Raw genomic sequence first — 21810 nt, forward strand, 5'->3', positions numbered from 1 at the left:
ACCAGAATCTTTGGGTCATTGTCACTGGTTAGCCATATTCTTCTGCTGGCCACCATATCCACGTGGTTATCCCCAGTTTACAGATAAGGAGCCGAGGGCACTAGGGCAAGAATGCTAGTACCTTCTTCCTCTGTGAAGACGGTCATGTCTTAGCTTGTCAACAATTAAGAGACTCCAGAAAAGAGAGGTCTGTCTCCTTCGTGAAGCAGAGCAGCCAAGAATCCCCACACTCCAGGCAGGCCTGTTGACGGCCTTTTGCTCAGCTTTAAAACCTTTATGAAAGACATAGACAGTACATGTCACGCCTCTTGACCCTAAGAGTCCTTCCCTTGGCTTATTCAGTTGCAGAGGAGAGACGGGGCCTCGTGGAAGCCAGTTCCTGGCCGTCCAAGAGAAACCAGGATCCTCTGAAACCATGGCCCCCTTCCATCCTGCTCTCCAGTCCTGGATACATCTTTGTCTCCGGTGTCTCCTGCTGATGCCAGCAGGTGAGTGGATGCCACTGCTACCCCTAGGACTTCATCTTCCCCCTGTGCGCTCACAGGCCACATGGTGGACTCTCCAGAAGGCCAGCTTGCTTCATCCTCAAGGCTACAGGGGGCACTTAAAGTCATCTGCTGGGTAGCTGGTACCACAGGATGGAGATGGGTGGCTAGCTCAACACTAGTACCAGGAACTTTGTCATCTTAAAGGTCCCAAGCTTCAGTGATCTTGTTGGCAAAATGCAAACAACATCGTAGACCACTGAAGATTGCTGTGAAGGTGAAGGAGGCTGGCACCCAGCACACGGGCTGGGGTCAGTGTGCAGGTTCACACGCAGTAGTTATGGTTATTGCCGTGCTTTCTGTCCTAGTGGCTGCTGGGACATTTTGGATTTTTGTAAGGCTGCAGAGTCCCAGAATGGAGAAGCTATTATGCAAAACACAGTGGAAAAGGCATGATAAATTCCAGCAGACAGTTTTGCAGAGCTTTGCCCAGCTGATGAGAACTGGTCAGAGCTGGCGATTTAAGAACTCAGGGTAGTACCCTGTGTGGGAGAAGATGTTCTCATGGGTGTCAGTAGCTTGCTGGAAAAGTAGAAGGAAAGTTCTCCTTCCACTCTGCATCTCACCATCTGCCAGGCTCACAGCAGTGGGTAAAGCCCCTCTCAACCATCCCCCATACCACCATCCCACACACACCCATCCCTCACACCCCCAACCCCTTGGGGCTCTTTGGCTCTCGCTGAGACTGGTTCCTAGGTCTGAGCTCTCTTGCTAGGCTGTGGCAACCCACACTACCTGACCTTTTACAGGAAGGCACCTAGAGTGATTGCTGCTTGCTAAGTGCTGATATGGTTTAATCTGTGGACTTCTCAGTGGGGTTTGAGATGGCCTTCCTCTCTATCTACCCCTATGCTGAGGGGATATGATGCTGAGTGCCTCTGCTTTCATGGGAGGTGGAAAGAAGGCCACAGGCTCGCCTCCTTGACCTCATGCAGACTCTTCTTTTTCGTTCCTGTTCCACAGTGGTGTCCCAGCAAGGTTCACACACCCAGGCTGAGGACCGCCTGTTCAAACACCTGTTTGGGGGCTACAATCGCTGGGCACGGCCAGTGCCCAATACCTCTGATGTGGTCATTGTACGCTTTGGATTGTCCATTGCCCAGCTCATCGATGTGGTAGGCCTGCCCTTTCACACTGAGTTCCCTTGATTGATCATCAGACCAGCTGATTCTTCTCTCATGTTCATCCCTGGATTCAGCTTAGCTCTTCTCCCACCAGCCCTCAAGGCCCACCCTGGCCACAGCATGCAGCTGCCTTGTTGGGTTGCTTTCCTTCCCAAGCCTTGGAGGCCCCAAGAGCACAGGTTGTCAGAAGACAGTTTTCTAAAACCCATGGCCACCCCCTCAGATCCCCAGGGTGACCCTGGGAAATCTAAGTGCTGGTGACCAAGGTAGGAGAGATGGCTGGGCTTGGGTGTCCTGTGAATGGATCCCCGATGTGTCTGTCTTCTGGGCTGGTTCATCAGTCACCCCAACTGTTCTTAATTTCTATCTCTGCCACTCCAGGATGAGAAGAATCAAATGATGACAACCAATGTCTGGCTAAAGCAGGTAAGCTTTCCCTGGTAGGAGCTGGCAGCCATGCACAGTCTCTAGCCCCTTCTAGGACCCTCACTATCAAGGGACCAAGGAGCAGCAAGATGTTGAATTCATGGGTCATGATCACACCTAAGGTACTGTAGGCTGCTCTCCCTGAGGCTGGCTTTGGTATGACCATTCTCTTATCCCGCTGTTGTTTCCACCCACAACACCAAGGGACCCTCTCCTAGATGCAAGCATTTCATAGTTCCAGGTCCTGCAGGACAGCTTACTAAATCAGCACCCTGACATCACAGGACGAGGCGGCACCCAGGTGTGCCCAGCTCCAAGACCCATCTCTTTCTACATGTGTCTCAGAGTCTGGGCTGCCTGACAAATGACCCCAGAGCCCACAGGCATATTTGTGACCTGGTGGTCAGATGGCTTTCTGTGCTTTGAATGGTGACCCTGGCCGGCTGTGGTTAGTCTGTTTCTGTCTAAAATGGCTTCTCTTTGGCAAACCTCTGTCTGTCGACAAAAATATCTGGAGTCAGGAAGAGACAACAATACCATCTCTCCATGGAAGAAGAACTGAAGAGTGTGTGGAGCTCGGGTGGGCCACTGTTGGGCAGACTCAGGGGCTGCTTAGAGCTGGAATCCTACCTTGCCCATTCTCCTGCCCAGCTAACCCCAAGGCCTTAAAGTGTGGATGACAGAAGAACATGAGGAAGGGAAGCTAGCCCTGCCCTCAGCTTCTTACTCTGGCCCCATGAGTACCTGACTGACCTTGTCTCTAGCTAACACTCAGAAAACCACAAGGGCCAAGATGGTGACATATCAGAGTCATTCGAATAGGTCCTTTTTTCGCTGTGGGTGTCCTATACACAGTCCCTGACTCACTGGGCCCTGGATGGTGTCGAGCTGTGTGATAGCTGCTTCTAAATTAGACACTTGGGTCAGAGGTCCCTTTGAGCCAATCCCTATTCACTCTGGAGTCAGCGGAAGTTCTCACCCTCATCTCTATAGATGAACCAATCGAACCAGAGTGAAGAGGAAGTTTTGAAAGGCATATAATCATGTCAGGGGTTGGGGAGGTCTAGAACCTAGGTCACCACAATTGTCCTTGTCACCTGTGCCAGGGCTTGTGTAGGAGGAGAAGGAAGAACACTGTGGTGGAGCCAGGCCTTTCATTGCTGCTTGGGACGAGCCTGAGATGCCAGAGAGTTATCAACCCTCTGGGAGTCCCATTCTCCTTTTCTGTATGGGGTGACTCGGCTATCCTATGCCTCTGATAGTCAGATCTCTCCATTTGATGTTAGCATCCCCAAATGTTTAAACCTGAAATCCTGAAAGATGGACTAGAGAGAGGATAAGAACTCTGTTTTGGGAAGGGTTTAGCCTAGTTTGGTACATTGCTTGCCTGGGAACCCTGGGTTTGTTTCCCCAGCACCGCATAAATTGGGTGTGGTGTCTCATGAAGGCAACTCTCAAGCTTAGGAGGTGGGGGCTGAGGAGGAGAAGTGCAAGGTTGTTTTTCCTTCATCGTAAGCTGGAGGCCAGCTTGGGCCACATGCAACCCCATTAAACAAAACAAACAAGAAAACAAAATCTGGTCTTAAAACACACTTGGATCTGTTCTGGTAGAAGTGTAGTTGGGACCTAGAGCTTTCTCTTCCTGCTGGGACTCCTGGATGGGGAGGTCTCCAGAGCATAGTTTGAAGGTCACGGGAAACTCTTCTGGCTTCACTGTCTAGTTTTAGTTCTGGCAGGCCCTGCTTTGTCAACGTGTGACTGCATAACAGATTCATGTCAGAACAAGGGCTGGATGACACACAAGGACTGGAATGACAGGTGTGTTGGACTAGCAGCCTGGGATTTCGGCTACCAAAGTCAGAGCAGAGCAGGCTGGTTATCAGAGATGGTTTGCCTGACTCCCATGGCTGAGCCCTTTCCTGGCATCACAGCCCCCTTTGAATTCTGCGGGGAGGGACTTGGGGGACCTCTGGGTCCCATAGCTCATTTCAGACCATCTTGAGGTCCCCCATGCGACAGTGTCCTGATGTGACCCTTCCCCTGAGCAGGAATGGAATGACTACAAGCTGCGCTGGGACCCAGATGAGTTTGGCAACATCACTTCCCTCCGGGTCCCCTCAGAGATGATCTGGATCCCAGACATTGTTCTCTACAACAAGTAAGAAGCCAATTATTGATTAAAACGAACCCTGGGTGGGAAGATGGCTCCATGAGTAAGAGCCCTTGCTGTGCAAGCAAAAAGATCTGAGTTTGAATCCTCAGCAGCTGCATAAAAGCTGGGTATGACTCTGTGTGTGTGTGTGTGTGTGTGTGTGTGTGTGTGTGTGTGTGTGTGTTTGCATGTGTGTGTGAGAGAGAGACAGTGAGAGACAGACAGGCTTTAGCACTGGGGGCAGGGGATCCTAGGAGCTCACTGGCCAGTCAGTTTAGCCAAGACAACAAACTTAAGATTCTTGAGACAGGTTCTCAAGAAGTAAAGATGGAACACGATTAAGGAAAGACACTGGACGACGTCCTCAGGCCTATTCACCCCCAAACATGCAACATCACACCCACACATGTATACACCACCACGTTCACACATGCACACACTAGCACAAACATATATGCCCACATGCACACTAGCACATACATATATATGCACACGCACACACACACACACACACACACACACACTCACGTACATACACCAACAGTCATGCATGCCTAAGAAGGGCACATGAACACGCACATATGTGCACTGGCATCCCCCCACACGTGTTCATATCACACACACACACACGCACGCACACACGGTTTCTCATAAACTGAAATCTGTTCTTTCCTTTTTGCTTGGCTGAGGTTTCACCGAGAAGCCCGGATGCTAACTCTTAGATGGTGGCAGTGTCTCTTGCTAGCACGCTTTCCAAAGCAGCCCAGTGGGGGACACGGTGCTACATTCTTGAGGTAGGAATAGGAACGGAATGCCCCCGGTGTGTGTGTGTGTGTGTGTGTGTGTGTGTGTGTGTGTGTTCACATAATTTGGCATAGCATAGTCAACCCCCCTGCTGCTATAAGCCTTAAGCACCTGCTGTTTGCCCTGCCCCAAGCCCCATCTCAGTGTCCTTAGCAGGCACCTAAGGATCCCTCTAGTTTCTGTTTCTGCCTGACAGATCGGGAGCGAAGTCCTGGCAGCGGACGGGTTTGCGTTTAAAGATGGTCGATAGGGAGTTGGTCGCCGATACCTGACTGCCACAGAAGGTCTTCCGGGAGGACAAAGGCTAATCCGGGGCGCTGCAGGCGTTTAAAGCGAGTGCTCCCCACGCCCTCCTCCAGATTAGTAGGCAAAGGGTCAATGAGGTCACGTGGTCTCTTGCCCCAAATGGGAGTCTGTTGCCATCTAGTGGTAGCTAGGTGAAATGACCAAGATTATCGCTGTAGGTTTGGGTGGAAGGTGGGAATTTGGGGTGGAGCTTAAAAGACTAGACTATCCTCCTGGGGTGGGGTGGGGGCGGCGAACGACTCGGTCTTCTACAAATCCCACCTGCCAGTCTCTCCCTTATTTCTGTGAACCCTGCTGCTTTTATGCCGTTGTCTCCCAGGTCAAGGCCTTATTAACCCCATTCAGCCGCTCCAGGAGCATTCCAAATGCCCTATGGTATGGTGGTGTCACTTGAATTCATGTAGTTCCCCAAGGGCAGGGATCACATCTCACATCCCTCAGGTACAGGCCCCGGCGGATGAAACTGGCCCCCAATACCATGCTAAATGCACAGACTACAGGGAGTTTCCTCGCCAGCCAAAATGTTAGTGTCTTCTGGAAAGGAACAGAAGATCTGGACGCAGAATCCAGGATCCGCCCCTTCTGCCGCTGGCTCCCCATTTGCATAGTGAGAGAAGTCAAAACGCTCAAAAATCATTACTCTAGTCAGGTATGGTGGAGCACACCTGTTACCCCAGAATTGAAGATACTGAGGCAAGAGGCTCACAAGTTCAAATTCAGCCAGGAAGTTGTGGGCCAGCCTGGGCTACATAGTGAGACAACAACAAACTCCACAAAAACATTAATATGCTAAATGGATAAAAATAGGGGACCAGGGCTGGAGAGATGGCTCAGAGAACTGGCTGCTCTTCCAAAGGTCCTGAGTTCAATTCCTAGCAACCACATGGTGGCTCACAACATCTATAATGAGATCTGGTGCCCTCTTCTGGCATGCAGGTGTACATGCAGGCAGAGCACAGTATGCATAAGAAATAAATCTTTAAAAAAGGTGTGTGGGGGGGCTCAGACTATAAAAGTCTCATGATTTTTAAATATGCAAAATTTGAGTGGTGGTGTCACACGCCTTTAATCCCAGCACTCCGGGGGCAGAGGCAGGAAGCCCTCTGTGAGTTCGGGACCAGCCTGGTCTACACAGTGAGTTCCAGGACAGGGCTACACAGAGAAACCCTGTCTAGGAAAAAAAAAAAAAAAGAATATGCAAAAGTGAGTCACAGTCTACAGTCGTGAGATATGTAAGTATAACACCAAAATGGTAATAACGTGGTGTTTTTTGTTTGTTTTTTGTAAAATTTTTACTTCTGCAATTAAAACAATGCTGTTTGAAAAGACAGCTCAGATACATCTGTCTGCAGGAGAGATCCACACTCTTGCATGAATGGCCCTCCCTGGCCAATCAGTGGTGGCTTTGTTTACCCAGTTGCCCTGCTGCCAGCTTCCTGGAGGAGGCAGGTACCGCGGGACCCCAGCTTGTCTCCTCTTTCCCAGCGCAGATGGGGAGTTTGCGGTGACCCACATGACCAAGGCCCACCTCTTCTTCACGGGGACCGTGCACTGGACGCCCCCGGCCATCTACAAGAGCTCCTGCAGCATCGACGTGACCTTCTTCCCCTTCGACCAGCAGAACTGCAAGATGAAGTTTGGCTCGTGGACGTACGACAAGGCCAAGATCGACCTGGAGCAGATGGAGCGGACGGTGGACCTGAAGGACTACTGGGAGAGCGGCGAGTGGGCCATCATCAATGCCACCGGGACCTACAACAGCAAGAAATACGACTGCTGTGCCGAGATTTACCCTGACGTCACCTACTACTTCGTCATCCGCCGGCTGCCGCTCTTCTACACCATCAACCTCATCATCCCGTGCCTGCTCATCTCCTGCCTCACCGTGCTCGTGTTCTACCTGCCCTCCGAGTGCGGCGAGAAGATCACGCTGTGCATCTCGGTGCTGCTCTCGCTCACCGTCTTCCTGCTGCTCATCACCGAGATCATCCCGTCCACCTCCCTGGTCATCCCGCTCATCGGCGAGTACCTGCTCTTCACCATGATCTTTGTCACCCTCTCCATTGTCATCACGGTCTTCGTGCTCAACGTCCACCACCGTTCCCCCAGCACCCACAACATGCCCGGCTGGGTGAGGGTGGCCCTGCTGGGCCGGGTACCCCGGTGGCTGATGATGAACCGACCCCTGCCGCCTATGACGCTCCACGGCTCCCCGGGTCTGAAGCTCAGCCCCACTTACCGCTGGCTGGAGACCAACATGGATGCTGAGGAAATGGAGGAGATGGAGGAAGAGGAGGAGGAGGAGGAGGAGGAGGAGGAGGAGGAGGAGGAGGAGGAGGAGGAGGAGGAGGAGGAGGAAAACATATGTACGTGTACAGGCCTCCCAGATTCTTCCATGGGAGTCCTCTATGGCCATGGCAGCCTGCATCTGAGGGCTCTGGGGCCCGAGGCCAAGGCTCCATCCCAGGATAGTGAGATCCTGCTGTCTCCTCAGATACAAAAAGCACTAGAGGGTGTACATTACATCGCTGACCACCTGAGGTCTGAAGACGCCGACTCTTCGGTGAGTTGGGCTGACGGAAGGGCCCCTCCATGGGTGATCTTGCTAGCTTCAGCAGGGAATAATCCCACCCCTGGGCATCAGCTTGGGTAACCCCTTCCCCTCCTGTAAGGACCAACCTCCCTCAGTCATGTCCGAGGAGTCTGGACTCACTCATGAGACGGGAACACTAGCTGTTAATTCTCTGGTCACCTCCAGGCCGAGGGCAGACTATCACAGAGCCTCTTCCACTCTGTTCAACCCAAGTGGGGGAGAGCGAGCAGAAACCCGGGTGCTCAGATGCTGGCCTCCCTCTGGCCAGCCTTTTGCTGGCCAGCCTTTCTCGTGAGAAGGTGGGGTCAGGGCAGAGAGAGAGAGAGAGAGAGAGAGAGAGAGAGAGAGAGAGAGGCTGCTCTTGGCAGGGATGGAAACCAAGTACAAATGTGATCAACTCAGTGCACTACCTTGTGTTCTCCTCCGCCTGGGCTCTGGGCTTTCTGTGACTTTCCCTGTTCACTCATAAACCCCGAAGTTTCTCCGCTGAGCCGGAGTGGGGTGGGGTGAGGGGGACCCGGGGAGGGACTCCCCTCCCCAGAACCTTATCATCCCCTTAGCATCCAATGGAGGAGTGAGAGGCCTGAGGTTACTGTGAGGTGACCTTATTGAATAGATAAGAACATTGATGGTTAATTTGACAATGTCTAAAGAATTTAAATCTTCTGCCCTGGCTTATGAGCTGGAAAAAAAAAAAAAAAAAGCCCTGGCTCTTCCACACTGACCTGTCTCTGGGCCACAGCCTGCCTCTTTCTGTCCTCTTCAGGTGTAGGTGGAGGTAGCATGGGACAGCACAGTATATATGGCAGCTATATGCCTGCTGTGAGCTACGCTTCAAGTTTTCTGATTTTGAGGCCCCATGCCCTCTTGGTGGTCTCAGCTTCTCCTCATGCCCCCCTGGATTCCTGAAACGGGGATCACATGGAAATGGGAAAGAGAGAGTGAGACTGTCAGAGATGCATCAGCCCTGAGCTAACCCCTGCTTCTCCGCCCATCTCCATGCGTGGGATAACTGTGGCTTCCCAAGCCTCCAGTAGTCTGATGACTGCTGCCTCCACAGGGCTGGATGTGGGAGGGACATTTGCTCTTCCCAAAGCCTGGCTCTTGTCACTGTAAGCCCAATTCTAACTTCAGGTGAAGGAAGACTGGAAGTATGTGGCCATGGTGGTAGACCGGATATTCCTCTGGCTGTTCATTATCGTCTGCTTCCTGGGGACAATTGGGCTCTTCCTTCCTCCCTTCCTAGCTGGGATGATCTGACCTCACGTCCCTCGTGTTGGCTCTAAGGTAGCCTTGGCAACTAACTTCCGGTCTTGTCTAACTGGAACCATCTCTAGAATGTTCTTTCGGGGTCAATACCATCTGCCTACTGTGCTTCTATGAGGCCACCAAACTAGCCTGGACCTCACCTCCTCCTTGGAAGAGCTCATGATACCATTGTTGTGACAGCGCTGAAGCCACTCAACATGACACCTATTTAGGGATGCTGAGGAGCTAGGAAAGGTGAAGCCATTTGCTCTGCAGAAGGGGAACGACCTGACGAGGACATGAGGCAGAACAAGATGTTCCTGAAAGAGCAATAGGAACTGCATGTGACAAAAAGGTCAAACAAAGGGATGGGGGAGTCAGACCAGGGCAAAGAGAAATAGAATACAGGCCCAAAGGTAGCCACATGGGACCAAGCCTGGTGTGGAAGAATTCTGAACAACACGTTGGATTCAGAGCATCAGAGAGGACAGACGACTTGGGGGCGGAAGCTGGGGAGGCAGGTTGGGGTATCTTGAATCCAGGCCTAGGAAGAAGTTCATACTTTTCTCCGAACCTGTCTCCATGTGCTTTGTGAGGAAATATCAGGGATAAGGCCACTTCCGGAAGGAGTGGGGCACAAAGGAAGGTCTGGATCGGTGGTTCTCAAAGACCCTTTCACGTGGGTCACATATCAGATATCCTGCATATCAGACATTTACATTACAGGTCATGACAGTGGCAAAATTACAGCTATGAGGTAGCAACAAGATGGATTTATGGTTGAGGGTCACCACAACGCGAGGAACTGTATTAATGGGTGGCAGCGTTAAGGAAGGTTGAGAACCCCTGTTCGAGATGCCCTGGTGGATACTTGGGAAAGGGAAATGGCAATATTGAGTATAAGCGGATGGGCCTTCATTCATCTGAAGGGCACCTTTGAGTCCCCAGGTTGCCCTCAGCATCCTGTCTCACTGTTCCATGCTGCAGAGAGGTCCAATAATTGCTCACAGGCTCCACGGCCACCTTAAAGTCATCAAGTGACAAAATGAGAAGGCAATATTCACTGTTGGCACCCCTCTTGCCACCCACAGGCCCTGAGCCCGATTCCCTGCTCCGTCAGCATGCCTCGCATAGGAACTGAGCTCCTTGCTTCAAGCTCTTTCAATTGTGTACTCCTTCTGGGCAGGCTTTCTGCTTTTCTTATTCTCTCCAGTCCATGTGGGGTGAGAGTTCAGCCACTCACTGTACCATTCATTCATTCTGAGTAGTGGAAAGAAACAAGCTGGGTTGTTTTGGGCTCCGGAACTGCTATAACTCCCTAAAAGCTTCAGGGAGGTCTCCTCCCCAGCCTTCCCAGGATCCCATCAGGTGGCTAAACTGCTCTGAACTGTTCTGTGCAACTTGTTCTTGAATTTGTAATATTCCAAGACCCTTCGCAACGCAACATAAAAGTCAGGGGATCGGCCTCTTAGGACATTGTCCAGTCTCTGAGAAGCCGGATCCCAGAAGCTAACAGCAATGGGATTCAGGATGGCTTACCAATATAGAGTCCAAGGTAGGAAGCAGAGTAGGGCGAACTTCTGGTTTCTTGTTTGTCAGGTGCTTTTCTTTTGAACCCCACACACTGCACCTTCACAGACCGAAGGGGAGCTTGCTTATGAGAGGCCTTACCCAGACACCCCCTTTCCAGTTCTCATGAGACTGGACTCAGTCACCAATTCAGGTCTTGGCTTCCACTTGCTCCAGGGAATGCAGCCTGCACCCCCCTCCCAGTGTTCCAAGCCCTGCGATGTGATTTCCTGCTGCCTGCTGCATTATTAACATCTCCCATCCTCCTGGCACGTGAGCAGAATCGTGGAACAAAGCTAAGACGGCTGCTGTCGAGGGTGCCATGATTTTAGGTCAGCCACCTCAGCTGTCTCTGGCATCATCTAGTCCCCTCCAGAGCTTAGGAGGTTCGGGGAGAGTCAGGAGACGAAGTGTTCCACAGAGGGAACTGCACAGCATCTCCCTGGAAGGCTGCCTTTTAGATGAGATGTTGCTACTGCCCACCTGGGGCAAAGGGCAGGAGAGTACCACACAGCTCCTGCTCTCTACTGGACAGGGGTAGAGCCAATTCTCCCACGGCAGCGGCTCCAGGTCAACTTTTCCTGCACCCCCTCAAAGAGCAGATCAAATAAACAATACAGTCAAGCTAGCCACAAAGTAAATGGTAATGATTTTAATTCAACCACAGATCAAAAAGAAGGGAGGCAAAAGGATGTTCTTCACAAACATATGAGAAAGGAGCAGATGTGAAAAGGGAGAAGAGCAAAAAAAAAAAAAAAAAAAAAAAAGAAAAAAGAAAAAAGAAAAAAAAAGAGTAAGAAAACAGGGGAGAAGAAAAGAGGGAGAAGAGAAATGCAGGAAGGGCACAAAGTCCCATTCTGACCTCCGACTCTCTGCTTCTTCCCTGTGGCATTCAGTTTGATAAAAACACAGAGCCCTGTGGCCAGATTGGTTTGTTCCTGGACTATGGCCCACGGCTGTCCGTCCAGGCCAAACTCACATTAAATAAATTCCAATGTACACTGTACAAGAGAGCCAGGCCCAGCCTTCATCTTACCGGCTTCTCTACAAATAAAGCCCCTCCCTGTCCCCTCTGTATCAGGGGTCCCTGAGGGCTGAAGAGGAAGGAAATACTGGCTCTCAAATGTCCATGCAGAAAGCCATTTTGGCTGGTAGGGGTACAACCATGACTCCAATGATGCCGCAGCTACCCAGGCTGGGGTAAGAGGGAGCGGCTGGCAGCAGTACCCCTATGAACTATGTCACCCCACCCTGTGTCTGTGCCCAGAGTCCTCTCTGTCCAAATGTAGCCTGAGGAGCACAGCCTGGGGTGGTTGGGGAAGGGGGAGTCGTGCAAAGTGGTGAAGGGGGGGGACTCTTCTCAGCCTTCCCTAGAAGACCAATAACCAAAGACAAGGCAGGAAAGGTACACCATGACAGGTAGGGGCAGAAGATGCAGGCAGGTGGTCCTTCCTCTGGTCACTCCGCAGGCGGGTGGGCCAGATTAGCCAGAACCTTGGCTTGGTCCACGGCATCCAGCAGGTTCTTGGCATCCACAGCCAGGGTGTGGGATGCTGTGAGCATTTGCCTCTTGCAGTCTTCACTCAGGGATGTCACAGCGTTCTGCTGAGCCAACCTCATCTTGTTGATGAGCTCTGCCAGGTCTTTGTTGAGCAGTTTCTGGGTCCCCTCGATCTGGTGGGCAAGCATACAGAGAGGTCAAGTGAGGGGTGGCTCAGAAAGGGTATTGCCTAAGACACCAGAGGTTCCCTGGGGGCAAATCGCTCCAAGCCAGGGCTTAGTCCTCGCCTCTGCATGGGCTGGAGTCCTCCCAGACCCTAGTCAAGCAGGTGCAGTCCAAGCCTGCCTGAACAGGCTAGCACCCTCCTTCACAGCGGCAATCTCTGCATGTGAGATGGTCACAGGGGTCAAACACATTGACCTACTTTGATGGATCATCTTGATTGCCACACTGATGACACTGGGCATGTCTGTGAGGGAGTCTCCAGTTAGGGTTAATGGAGGCGGGAAGGCACACCCTAAAAGTGATGGCTTTCCACAGGCTGAGGCCTTGGGATGAATAAATCTGAGAAAGTGAGCCGAGCGCCAGCATTCATCATTCCTCCACTTCCTGGCTCCAGACGCAAAGTGAGCAGTCACCACACATTCCTTCCAGTGTTTCTTCCCCGCCACAGTGGACTATACCTTCAAACTACAGAGCCAAAATAACTCTTTCCTTTCTGTGGGCATTTTCCTGGAGTATTTTGCCACAGCAATGAGAAAATAACTAACACACCTATGCTTTCGTCTACAGAGGTCGGATCCCATATTTATTTAGCCATTGCATCGCTAGTGCTTAGCATGATAAATGCATCGCATGAAAGCTCTCTGTCCAATGAAAGGAATGGGTAAATAAATGGGTTGTGCCAAACATTCCCGTTGACCTGCACTGGGAAATCCACCCAATGAGCTGCCCAGGTTCTCACAGAATCTCAGTTCTCTTGTTGGCACCAGACCAGCTGGGATTCCTTAGCAGGTCATTGTCACCTAGAGGGGAGGCAGCCCTGCCCTTGTTCTGTTTTGCCTTGGGCAACCAGAGATGGTGGAGGTCACGTGACAGGACGGGCCACACAGATGACCACTGGAAGGCAAGGCATCAACACACTGCATTTTCCAGACAAGAAACAGGTCTGTTTCCCACAGGCACATAGGGGTGCAAACTTTTCACCAACAGTCCTGGAGGTTGGAATTCTGGGGGAGGGGCCTAAGGTCATCCAGAGCTGTGCTCCTGTTAGAGAGTCCAGGGAGGGGAGTCTGACCCTTGCTTTCTCCAGCTCTGAGGTTACGCCTTTCTTACCTGGTGGCCCCTTCCAGCAGAGGCATCCCTCTGAGGTCAGCTGCTGTCCTCACATTCCCTGAATCTGAGCCTGGACTCCTGGACACTCCACTGTATCCTCTCCTGCTTGGGACCCTTACCTTTATCAGCTCAATAAAGTTCCTTTTGCAGTGTAAGGTTACCCTGTGTGGGGGTCACATCTTTTGGGGACATCCTTCCGCATCATTCCGTCAGAACAGCAGGACGCCCCCTGGACCTCAGCAATAGTTTGCTATCTCAGTGAGACATCTGCCTTAACCTAAGTGCAGAAGGTTACTAGGTAGAGGATGTGGAAGGAAAATGTTCTCCTCCTTGCATGTACCCATCAAGACTATATGAGACCTGGACTGGGATTTTTACTAGGTCCCAGAGCAGGCTCAGTGCTAACTGTCCCGATGTTCTGCACAGACATCTGTTGGGAGAGTTAAGGCTGCCCACGTGGCCCCAGTGAGCCTCTGATGGGAATTACAGCCAGAGACAGGAGGAGGTACAGCAGGCCAGTCTGAGAGAATGAGGACACTCACCTCTGTCCTAGAAGAGGACGGCAAGGAGGGCAGCAGGTCATCCACACTGCCGATGAGCTTCCTCAGATTCAGCCCCACATTCTAAGAGAACAAGAGTGGGACAGCTGTTCCACTTGCTTTTGGAAAAAGCTGCTCCCCCTGAAGTTGCACTTTAGGAAGGCGTCTGCCCTCTGAGACCACCTGGGATTAGACTTGTAGGGTTCCCTTGTTCCCTTGGGGTCTACCGGGCTGGCCAATGCGAAGAGCATGGTAGTTTTCCTTCCAGGCTCCGGGTGGGCAGCCCCTACTGCCCTGATCTGCTTCCGCCCTGTCAGTCACCTTCACTACCACGACATAGTCCTCAGGGGGCAGCTGGCTGAGCCTGTTCTTGAGTTCCAGCACGGCCTCCACCAGAGTCATGACATTGTGGTACACAGCGTCATCGGTCCTGTCCAGGTTGGCTGTGGGCTGAATGGACTGAAAGAGACAGGTGGATCACGGGGAGCCAGGAGGACCCCTCTATCACTGTAATTCATTCCTGGGAATGCACAGATATCAACCAGGGAGAAGGCCTCTGCTTTGCAACAAGAGCACTCTGTCCCAGGGGTAGAGGCTCCCCTTCTGTCTCTGGGGTCACAGTCCTCCCATTGGGGGACCCAAGCAAAAATGTTGGTGTGTTAATAAAGCACCCAGTATCACACTAGCTCAATCTGAACATCATCGGGTTTTGGGGTCTACATTGTCTTAACGTTATACACATTCTGGAATCAAGGGAACCAGTAGACATTAGGATGCTGGAATCTAGGGGAAGGCTCAGGAAGAGAAGAGGCCCACACCTCCTGATCCTAGGCTGAACAAATCAGACCTTTCCCCCAGTAAGGGAAGAGATCTAGGAGATTAAAAACAACAACAACGCAACAACAAACCTGGCTCTTCTCCCATTTTGTTGTGAATTAGCTGTGAAACCATAGGCAAGATTCATCTGCTCTCTGACACTCATCTCTATAATTATGATACTGGACTGGATTATCTCCAAGGGACACTGAGAATTTCAGTTTTGGGCAGTTGTAACCCAATACATACCTGTGCGCCGAGCCGTGGTGGCTTCTGTGGGGGCCCTGTGAACTCCGCTACAATAGGAAGGAAAGGGAGTAGTGACGCTCTCGGTACCTGGGCTTTCTCGTTCTACCTCCCTATAATCAAGCCAATGCCCCATCTTTACCCTCAGGAGACCCCAGGAGACCCCAAGACCAAGGATTATGGTCTTCATGCCTTCCCAATAGCCAGGGCCAAGACCTGCTCATGGCATAGAAAGAAAAGGTCAAGGCAAGGACACATGACTGCAGCGAGTGTAGAGGACTCCAAGGCTTGGTGTACAGCAATGCTGCCTTTGAGCAAGCATCCATGGGAAAGTGTCCCACAGCCTGTGGAGCCCACCCTGGTGCAGTGGGAGTGGGAGGGAGGGGTACATTTTAAGACCCATGATGATTTGTCATACTATTGACTCGACTCTAACGAGCAACGGCACACACAGGCTGGGGGAGCTGCCGTCATCGTGAGCAAAGATTCGAGAGCTGGTGAGTGAGCTTGCTTCTGATCCCACCACTAAGCAGGAGCAGCTCGCTCATCCAAGGCAGCCGCTTACACCCCCGGTCTTAGTTTTCATCTTGGAGAGTGAGATCCTTAGCTCAGGAACCGGAAATGGAGAGCGTTCCAGATTCATTTAAGAAATGCATGCGAATGGGGGATAAAAAGAAAGGAGGCTCAAAGAAGTCGCCAACTCCATTAGAGTAGATGGGCAGAGGTAGATGGATAGCGTGGGGGCTGGGTAGGGTTGAAGGGGAGGCTCCTTTCAAAAATCCAAATGAGTCCACACATTCAGGACAAAACAAGGCAGAGGGTACCTTTTCCTTCTTAAAATCAAAAACAGCCCTCGGCTCCTGGCAGGACAGTGAACAAGAATAGGACTACACCCTTAACACACCCCAGGCAAAAGCTACCCCAAGGAAACACTCACTGTAGCCAGCCTCCTTCTCTGGAGTCTGTAAGAAACAGAAGAGAGAAAGGAGTCACTATTCTGCCTCCAAGGAACGTCCTATGCCCCTCATTGCTCACCCCACTTCTAGTTTCGACATCACAGCCATGAGTGGGGGCATCTGAGAGCTCCCAATCCCAAGGGACCTTTCTAGAGGCCCAAGGCAGTACTAACAATATGGGTCCCCGTGGGCTTTCAGGTGGAGAGAGGCATGAGGTCAGCCTGAAGGGCAGAAACAGGCAGGCCCAGGGTCTTGAGAAGATAAGGCTTTTTCAGGCTGTGGCTCTAAGAGCTCTTGCCTGGTGACTTACCAGTGGGGACTTGTCATTCATATAAACCATAGGGTCCTGCGGGGGAGACCAAAGCAAAGGATTTAGGTTCCAGAGTAGAAAGTAAGAACAGTTCAAGGGGAGCATCCACCCCAGTGGGCAGGAACAGAGAGGGAGCGGGGTGGGGCGGGGGGCTACTCACCAAGCTTCTCTCCTCACGCCTCAGCCACTGGGAATCCTCCACCATCTGCTTCTGCTGTTTGTCGAGGACCTGCCTGATCTTGATCTTCTCTGCCTCCCAGAGCTGCTGGGCCTCCTCTCTGCTGCTGGGCCTGAAGAAGTCCTCCTCCTGTGAGGGCAACAGCTTCAATGAGTCCCGTCCTCAGGCTGGACCCAGGGAGGAGCTGCTGCAGGGCCCCAGGGGAGCCAAACCTTGGCATTGCCTGCTGCTCTTTTCTTGCCTATTCCTTATCCCGTAGCCACAAAGGCAGACACTTTTGTTCTGGTCTCAGCCTCTTCCACATGCCTGACTGTAACAGGGTGCCAAACCCCGGAGCACTGGGTTCCGACTATCACATGCTCTGCCAACGACGTTCTATTTTCAACCATCCGCCCATTTCCTCAGCTGGCATTTGTGATGGCTGCAGAGATGTAACAGACTCAGAAATACAAAACCTGCCCCAAACCCTAAGCATTATGGTGGCAGGTCTGGAAGCTTCTACAGATGGTGAGGCTAGCTCGGGCTCCTGGTGTACAGGACTGCTTGTGCCCACCATCATGCACCTTGTTATCTTTGGCCAAGATAACAGCTTGACTGATATAACTGAAGGATAAGAGGAATGAGCTAAAAGATGAGATGAAGAACGGAACTTCCAAAAGCATAACGCCACAGACACAAGATGAACGCTTCCTCCTCCTCATTAGCCTTGATCCTTGTCTTCGCTCGCCTGTGGGGCCTTGGACTTATTCTTAGTTTTGTTTCTTAGGTGGGTGTTCCCCTCTTTCCCCCTCAATAATTCCAGGGCGCATTTGAATAGTTATTTTCTCAGTCCCTCCAAACTATTTTGCTTTTCATCTACTGTGAGTATGTATCTTGGCCTCCAGGGTCTCCTGGAGGAAGAAGGTTGTGTGTGTTCTTGACTGCAGAACCCTTTGCCAGGGACAGGGTCCTTTTGTGACATGAACACCGGAAGTTCCTGTTATGGCTGGAATGTGCCTCCCCACCCCACCCCAATGTTCATGTGTCAGTAATTAGATATCCAGGACAACAGTGTTGAGAGGTGGGGCGAGTTGAAGATTGTGGAGGCACTGAGTTTATGAACAAGTTGAGACACATGTGAGCTCCTGACAGAAGGGTGAGTTTGCCTCTTGCCCTCGCTCTGTGCTCCCTCAACCACGTAATGTCTTCTGCCGTGGTAGAAAACATCAGGAGGCCCTCACTAGAGGTGGCCCTTGATCTTGGATTTCCAAGTCTCCAAAACTGGAAGTGATAAATTTCCGTTCAGTGTAAATCTTCCAGTCTCAGGTGTCCTCACGAGGAATCAACAGTCCCTTCCCTTTGCAGTGGCCAGTTGATAGGTCACTTAAGGAAGAAGCTAAAGTGAAAAATCATATATAACTTTAACAAGCAGCGCCTCTCCCAGGCCTCAAAAGAGTTCCCCACTAACCCTATAGGAAAGGCTTGATTGTTACAATATAGCTTTAAAATAGTTTACTGGGGCACCTTGCCCGTCACACATACAGATTCAATTACTAGTGTTGATTTCTTACAACGTTCTTTTTTTTTTTTTTTTAAAGTATTCATTCATTTATTTTGTATATGTGAATGCCTGATCTGCACGTGTGCCTGCATGCCAGAAGAGGGCACCAGATCCACTATAGATGGTTATGAGCCACTGTGTGGTTGCTGGGAATTGAACTCAGGACCTCTGGAAAAGAGGGTCTTAACCTCTGAGCCATCTCTCCAGTGCCTCCTACAATATTCTTCATCCAACTTATCCTGCTTAACGTATTTGTTAAGCAGCTATGTGTTGCAGGCATGGATTCTGGGAGAATATGTTTATGTTCCCATCGGGATAAATGAATAATAGAACAAGTTATTTGTTCCCCTAACATGACACTATCTACAATGGTATGATGTGGCCAGAGGATTCTCAGTGGAACCTAGCAGGTGCTGTCCATGTTATAAGCACTTCAAAACTGAGTTAACTAAGTGTCTTTTCTGTGTGAAGTACCAGCCTCAGGTATTTTGTTATGGGAGCAGAAAGAAAGCCTAAGACACCAGTGCTCCAAAAACGAAAGTAAACATTTTAATGTTAAAAATATCCCCAGTTAAATCCAATACTGGTCAATGGCTACCCTGGGCTTTCAATAAGTGGTGAACCTAACTGTCAGAATCTTTAAATAAGAATATAAAAGAAGACACATAGTCTGAAGAAGATTAAATGTTGATAGGATAAGTTACTGGGGTCTGAAATCTACTAAACAATTTCACAGGCCCCAAGAGATTCCCACAGGTAATACGTGCCGTACGCTCCAAGCTTGACCCTGGCAAATATTTTAGCAAACACATGCTGGAAACCTTGTTCTGATGCCTTCTAATTGCATAATAAAACTAAAGGGTGAAAGGAGACGCGTTTTGCTTTATTCTTTATCTGGGTGTATGTGCACAAGTGTTTATACGCGTGCTGGCATGTGTTGTTGGAGCATGTGTGCATGGAGGCTGGAGGTTGAGGCCGTCACCTTTCTTAATTGCTGTTCACATCCTTAAAGCATATTACCTCCCTTGGCTGAACTGAGAACGCACTGATAATCAGCTGATCTCCATGGCCACCTTGCTCCCAGGATTCTCTGTGTTCCTAGGGCTGGAATTACAGGTAGACAAGCACACCCACCCGGCATTTACGTGAGTTTGAGGATCCAACTTTGGTCTTCCTTCTTGCCTGCTTGGTAGGTACCCTATCCACAGAGCCTTCTCCCAGCTCCAGTAATTCTAATAATAACTTCTAAACCTTGAACCTTTTTATACTGTAGTTTGGTCAAAATACACTCTGGGTGTTTTTCCGAGGTGGCAGACACCTACACTTCTTGGAAGGAATCAGGAACTTGTGTTACAGAATGCTGTTCATGAGCTGTTTTCTGTAATTGCCATGGCTCATTCTTCCTGCCTCATCTACACCTCCACATAAAACTTTCCTTGTTCTAGCAAAGAGGTGCCCCTGCCCGTTACCATACAGCTTTTTAACACTTAGTCCTGGTTCCTGGTGCCACCTCCTTCTCGTCCGTCTCTATGTCGCCATTTTCCTGGTTCCAAAGCTTCCCCGGGAGCGATACAGGTGGGACAGTGAGTGTGCACCTGTGCCTTGAAGGCAGCGCCTCCTGGCTCTTCCTTCAGTACCCAGGTCAGCACTCTGGTGCTCCGTTCTGAACTTTACTACGGAATTGTGATGCCCCTGGAGGGAGAGGGCTACCACCGCCGCTTTGTGATGCTCCTCAGACCCCCAGAGGAGCCATGATGTAAAGGAAACCATTTTGTCATCTCTGAATCTTCCCTAATTGCTTTCACATGCTTCGTGGGAAACCTGTTAGCTCTTGACAGAATGCCATTGGAAAGAAACTGTCTCATAGATACCATAAAATGGGGATTATTATTATTATTATTATTATTATTATTATTATTATTATTTTACTTATTTAAAAAAGTATTCACTATGTTCTTTCAGGCGGAGTTCCTTTATGAAAATCACTTCTAAGCCCTCGTCACAAAAGACCTGCCCAGGTTGTCTTTATGGAAGCGAACAAAGTCTTGGCAGTGACGCACAGCAGAGGCAAAGGCAGTACTGCCCCTCACAGGCACTAAACAGCCTCTTTCCGAGACAACCACCATTTCAAACAAAGCTCCCTGAAACTTAATTAGCTGCGAATAAAGGGTCTAGGGCAGGGGGGGGGTTTGAGCATTGCCCAAATTACAGCACGTGCTTAAAACCCGTGGGTTGATTATGGCTAAGCCCATATGAAGACAGAAATTGGTTAAATTAATGCCACAGAGAAAAATAGAGCGAGTTTGAGAAAATTTGGTTTCATAACAGATCTTGCTGCTCGGAATTCCAAATTATGCTCGTTTCAAATTTTGCTAAAGCAAGAATAACAGCACAGAAGCGTATCAACGTGATTGCCTACATAATTTCTCAAATATATTGTAATAAACGTGCATTTTTCCACAGAAGCTTTGGAGTTATGCGTTTGCAACTGTATATACATATACAGTGAAAGCTAAAATGGTAAGTGTTTTGGGCTGCTCCGTAGCTGAGGAAAATATAGCAATCGCTCCCAGCAACTGACAACAAGAGAGGCAGTGGCTGTGGACATCTGTCCACAAGCAAAGGTGCCCTTGTGCAGAAGACCTGAGCATCTGGTCCAGGACGCTTCGGGGCCTCAGCAGTCACTGAAGAGAACGAGGCTGCAGTGGTGGAGCTGGCTCATGAGCCCATATCCACACCAGCAGGGAAAGCCACTATGAGGAAGCCTTTCCTCCAGGGATAGATTTAGCAACCTAAGCAATCAGTTAGGAAGGCAGCATGGGGGAGAAACCTCCAGGATCCTTTATTCCATGGCAACCCTACGCCCTGCTCTGCTCTGCCCACAGGCCTCTACACCACCTATTGTACCTGACTCCTGGGAACTCGGGGAAAGGAGAGAATCTGCCAGCATTGGCCACAGCCCCAGTATGGACAAAAGCGGGTCCTGTTCGGCTGAGGAGGACCACTGAGGCCCTCAGTAGTCTGACTGGCGCCCTTCCCAGGCCACCTCCCTCCAGCAGCCTCTGTGGCGAGGCCGACCGACACCCAGCATGCAGGGCCCTCTTACCCGCATGCTGTGGCGCTTGAAGACATTGTGCCGGTGGAGAGGCGGGGTGTGCAGCGAGTTAGCAGGAGATGGGTACTCCATAGGGCTGGTAAGCGTAGGAGAGCTGGCACACAGACCCTCAGGGACCTATTCACGAGAAGCAGAGAAGCACAAGGCACAGGGGCAAGGCGAGAGGGTGGACAGTTAGCTGCCACGAACGGGGGGCGCGCACGCACACAGTAAAAGGACGAGGGCACACCGTGGGGGTGCAGACAAAGAATGGGACGCGCTGTTTCCCCGGCCCAGCTGAGGAGCAACGTGGCCTCTCATCTGCCAGGCGCTCCTCATGCACAGCGCCCTTTCACATGGGTGCTCACAGACAGGTCATCTCCTGAGACCAAGGGCGGGACCTTAGGACCCTTTGGAAAAGGGTCACGGTTCACAGTTGTGACATGGGTTGTGATGATAACCTGCAGATTAGTGACTGCACACACACACACACACACACACACACACACACACACACACACACACACA

The 21810-nt window shown here is 50.8% G+C and overlaps 2 protein-coding genes across 4 annotated transcripts in view; one reads left to right on the forward strand and one right to left on the reverse strand.

Annotated features, from left to right (window-relative positions):
* Positions 1–415: 415 nt before the first annotated feature.
* Positions 416–11338, forward strand: Chrna2 (cholinergic receptor nicotinic alpha 2 subunit). Of its 2 annotated transcripts, XM_055609897.1 has the most exons (6): positions 416–488; positions 1509–1660; positions 2051–2095; positions 4144–4253; positions 6843–7920; positions 9085–11338. In XM_055609897.1, the coding sequence occupies exons 1-6, from the start codon at positions 416–418 to the stop codon at positions 9208–9210; spliced, it is 1584 nt and encodes a 527-aa protein (XP_055465872.1). In that variant the 3' UTR covers positions 9211–11338. The 2 variants fall into 2 exon arrangements, with proteins under 2 accessions (XP_055465872.1, XP_055465873.1); XM_055609898.1 differs by lacking the exons at positions 416–488; positions 1509–1660; positions 2051–2095 and adding an exon at positions 4937–5041 and having other exon boundaries at positions 4161–4253.
* A 66-nt stretch (positions 11339–11404) lies between these two features.
* Positions 11405–21810, reverse strand: part of Ptk2b (protein tyrosine kinase 2 beta) — a 120746-nt gene continuing 110340 nt past the window's right edge. For both annotated transcript variants that reach the window (XM_055609895.1, XM_055609896.1), the window contains exons 24-31: positions 21295–21420; positions 16631–16777; positions 16471–16506; positions 16142–16166; positions 15208–15254; positions 14464–14601; positions 14146–14226; positions 11405–12441 (exon numbers count right to left, since the gene is read on the reverse strand). In XM_055609895.1, coding sequence (XP_055465870.1) covers positions 12226–12441; positions 14146–14226; positions 14464–14601; positions 15208–15254; positions 16142–16166; positions 16471–16506; positions 16631–16777; positions 21295–21420 — 816 coding nt within the window. In that variant the 3' untranslated portion in view covers positions 11405–12225. The remainder of the gene's footprint in view (positions 12442–14145; positions 14227–14463; positions 14602–15207; positions 15255–16141; positions 16167–16470; positions 16507–16630; positions 16778–21294; positions 21421–21810) is intronic.

Source organism: Psammomys obesus, unplaced genomic scaffold (genome assembly GCF_907164565.1).
Source record: "Psammomys obesus unplaced genomic scaffold, mPsaObe1.curated_primary_1811, whole genome shotgun sequence".
NCBI lineage: Eukaryota > Metazoa > Chordata > Mammalia > Rodentia > Muridae > Psammomys > Psammomys obesus.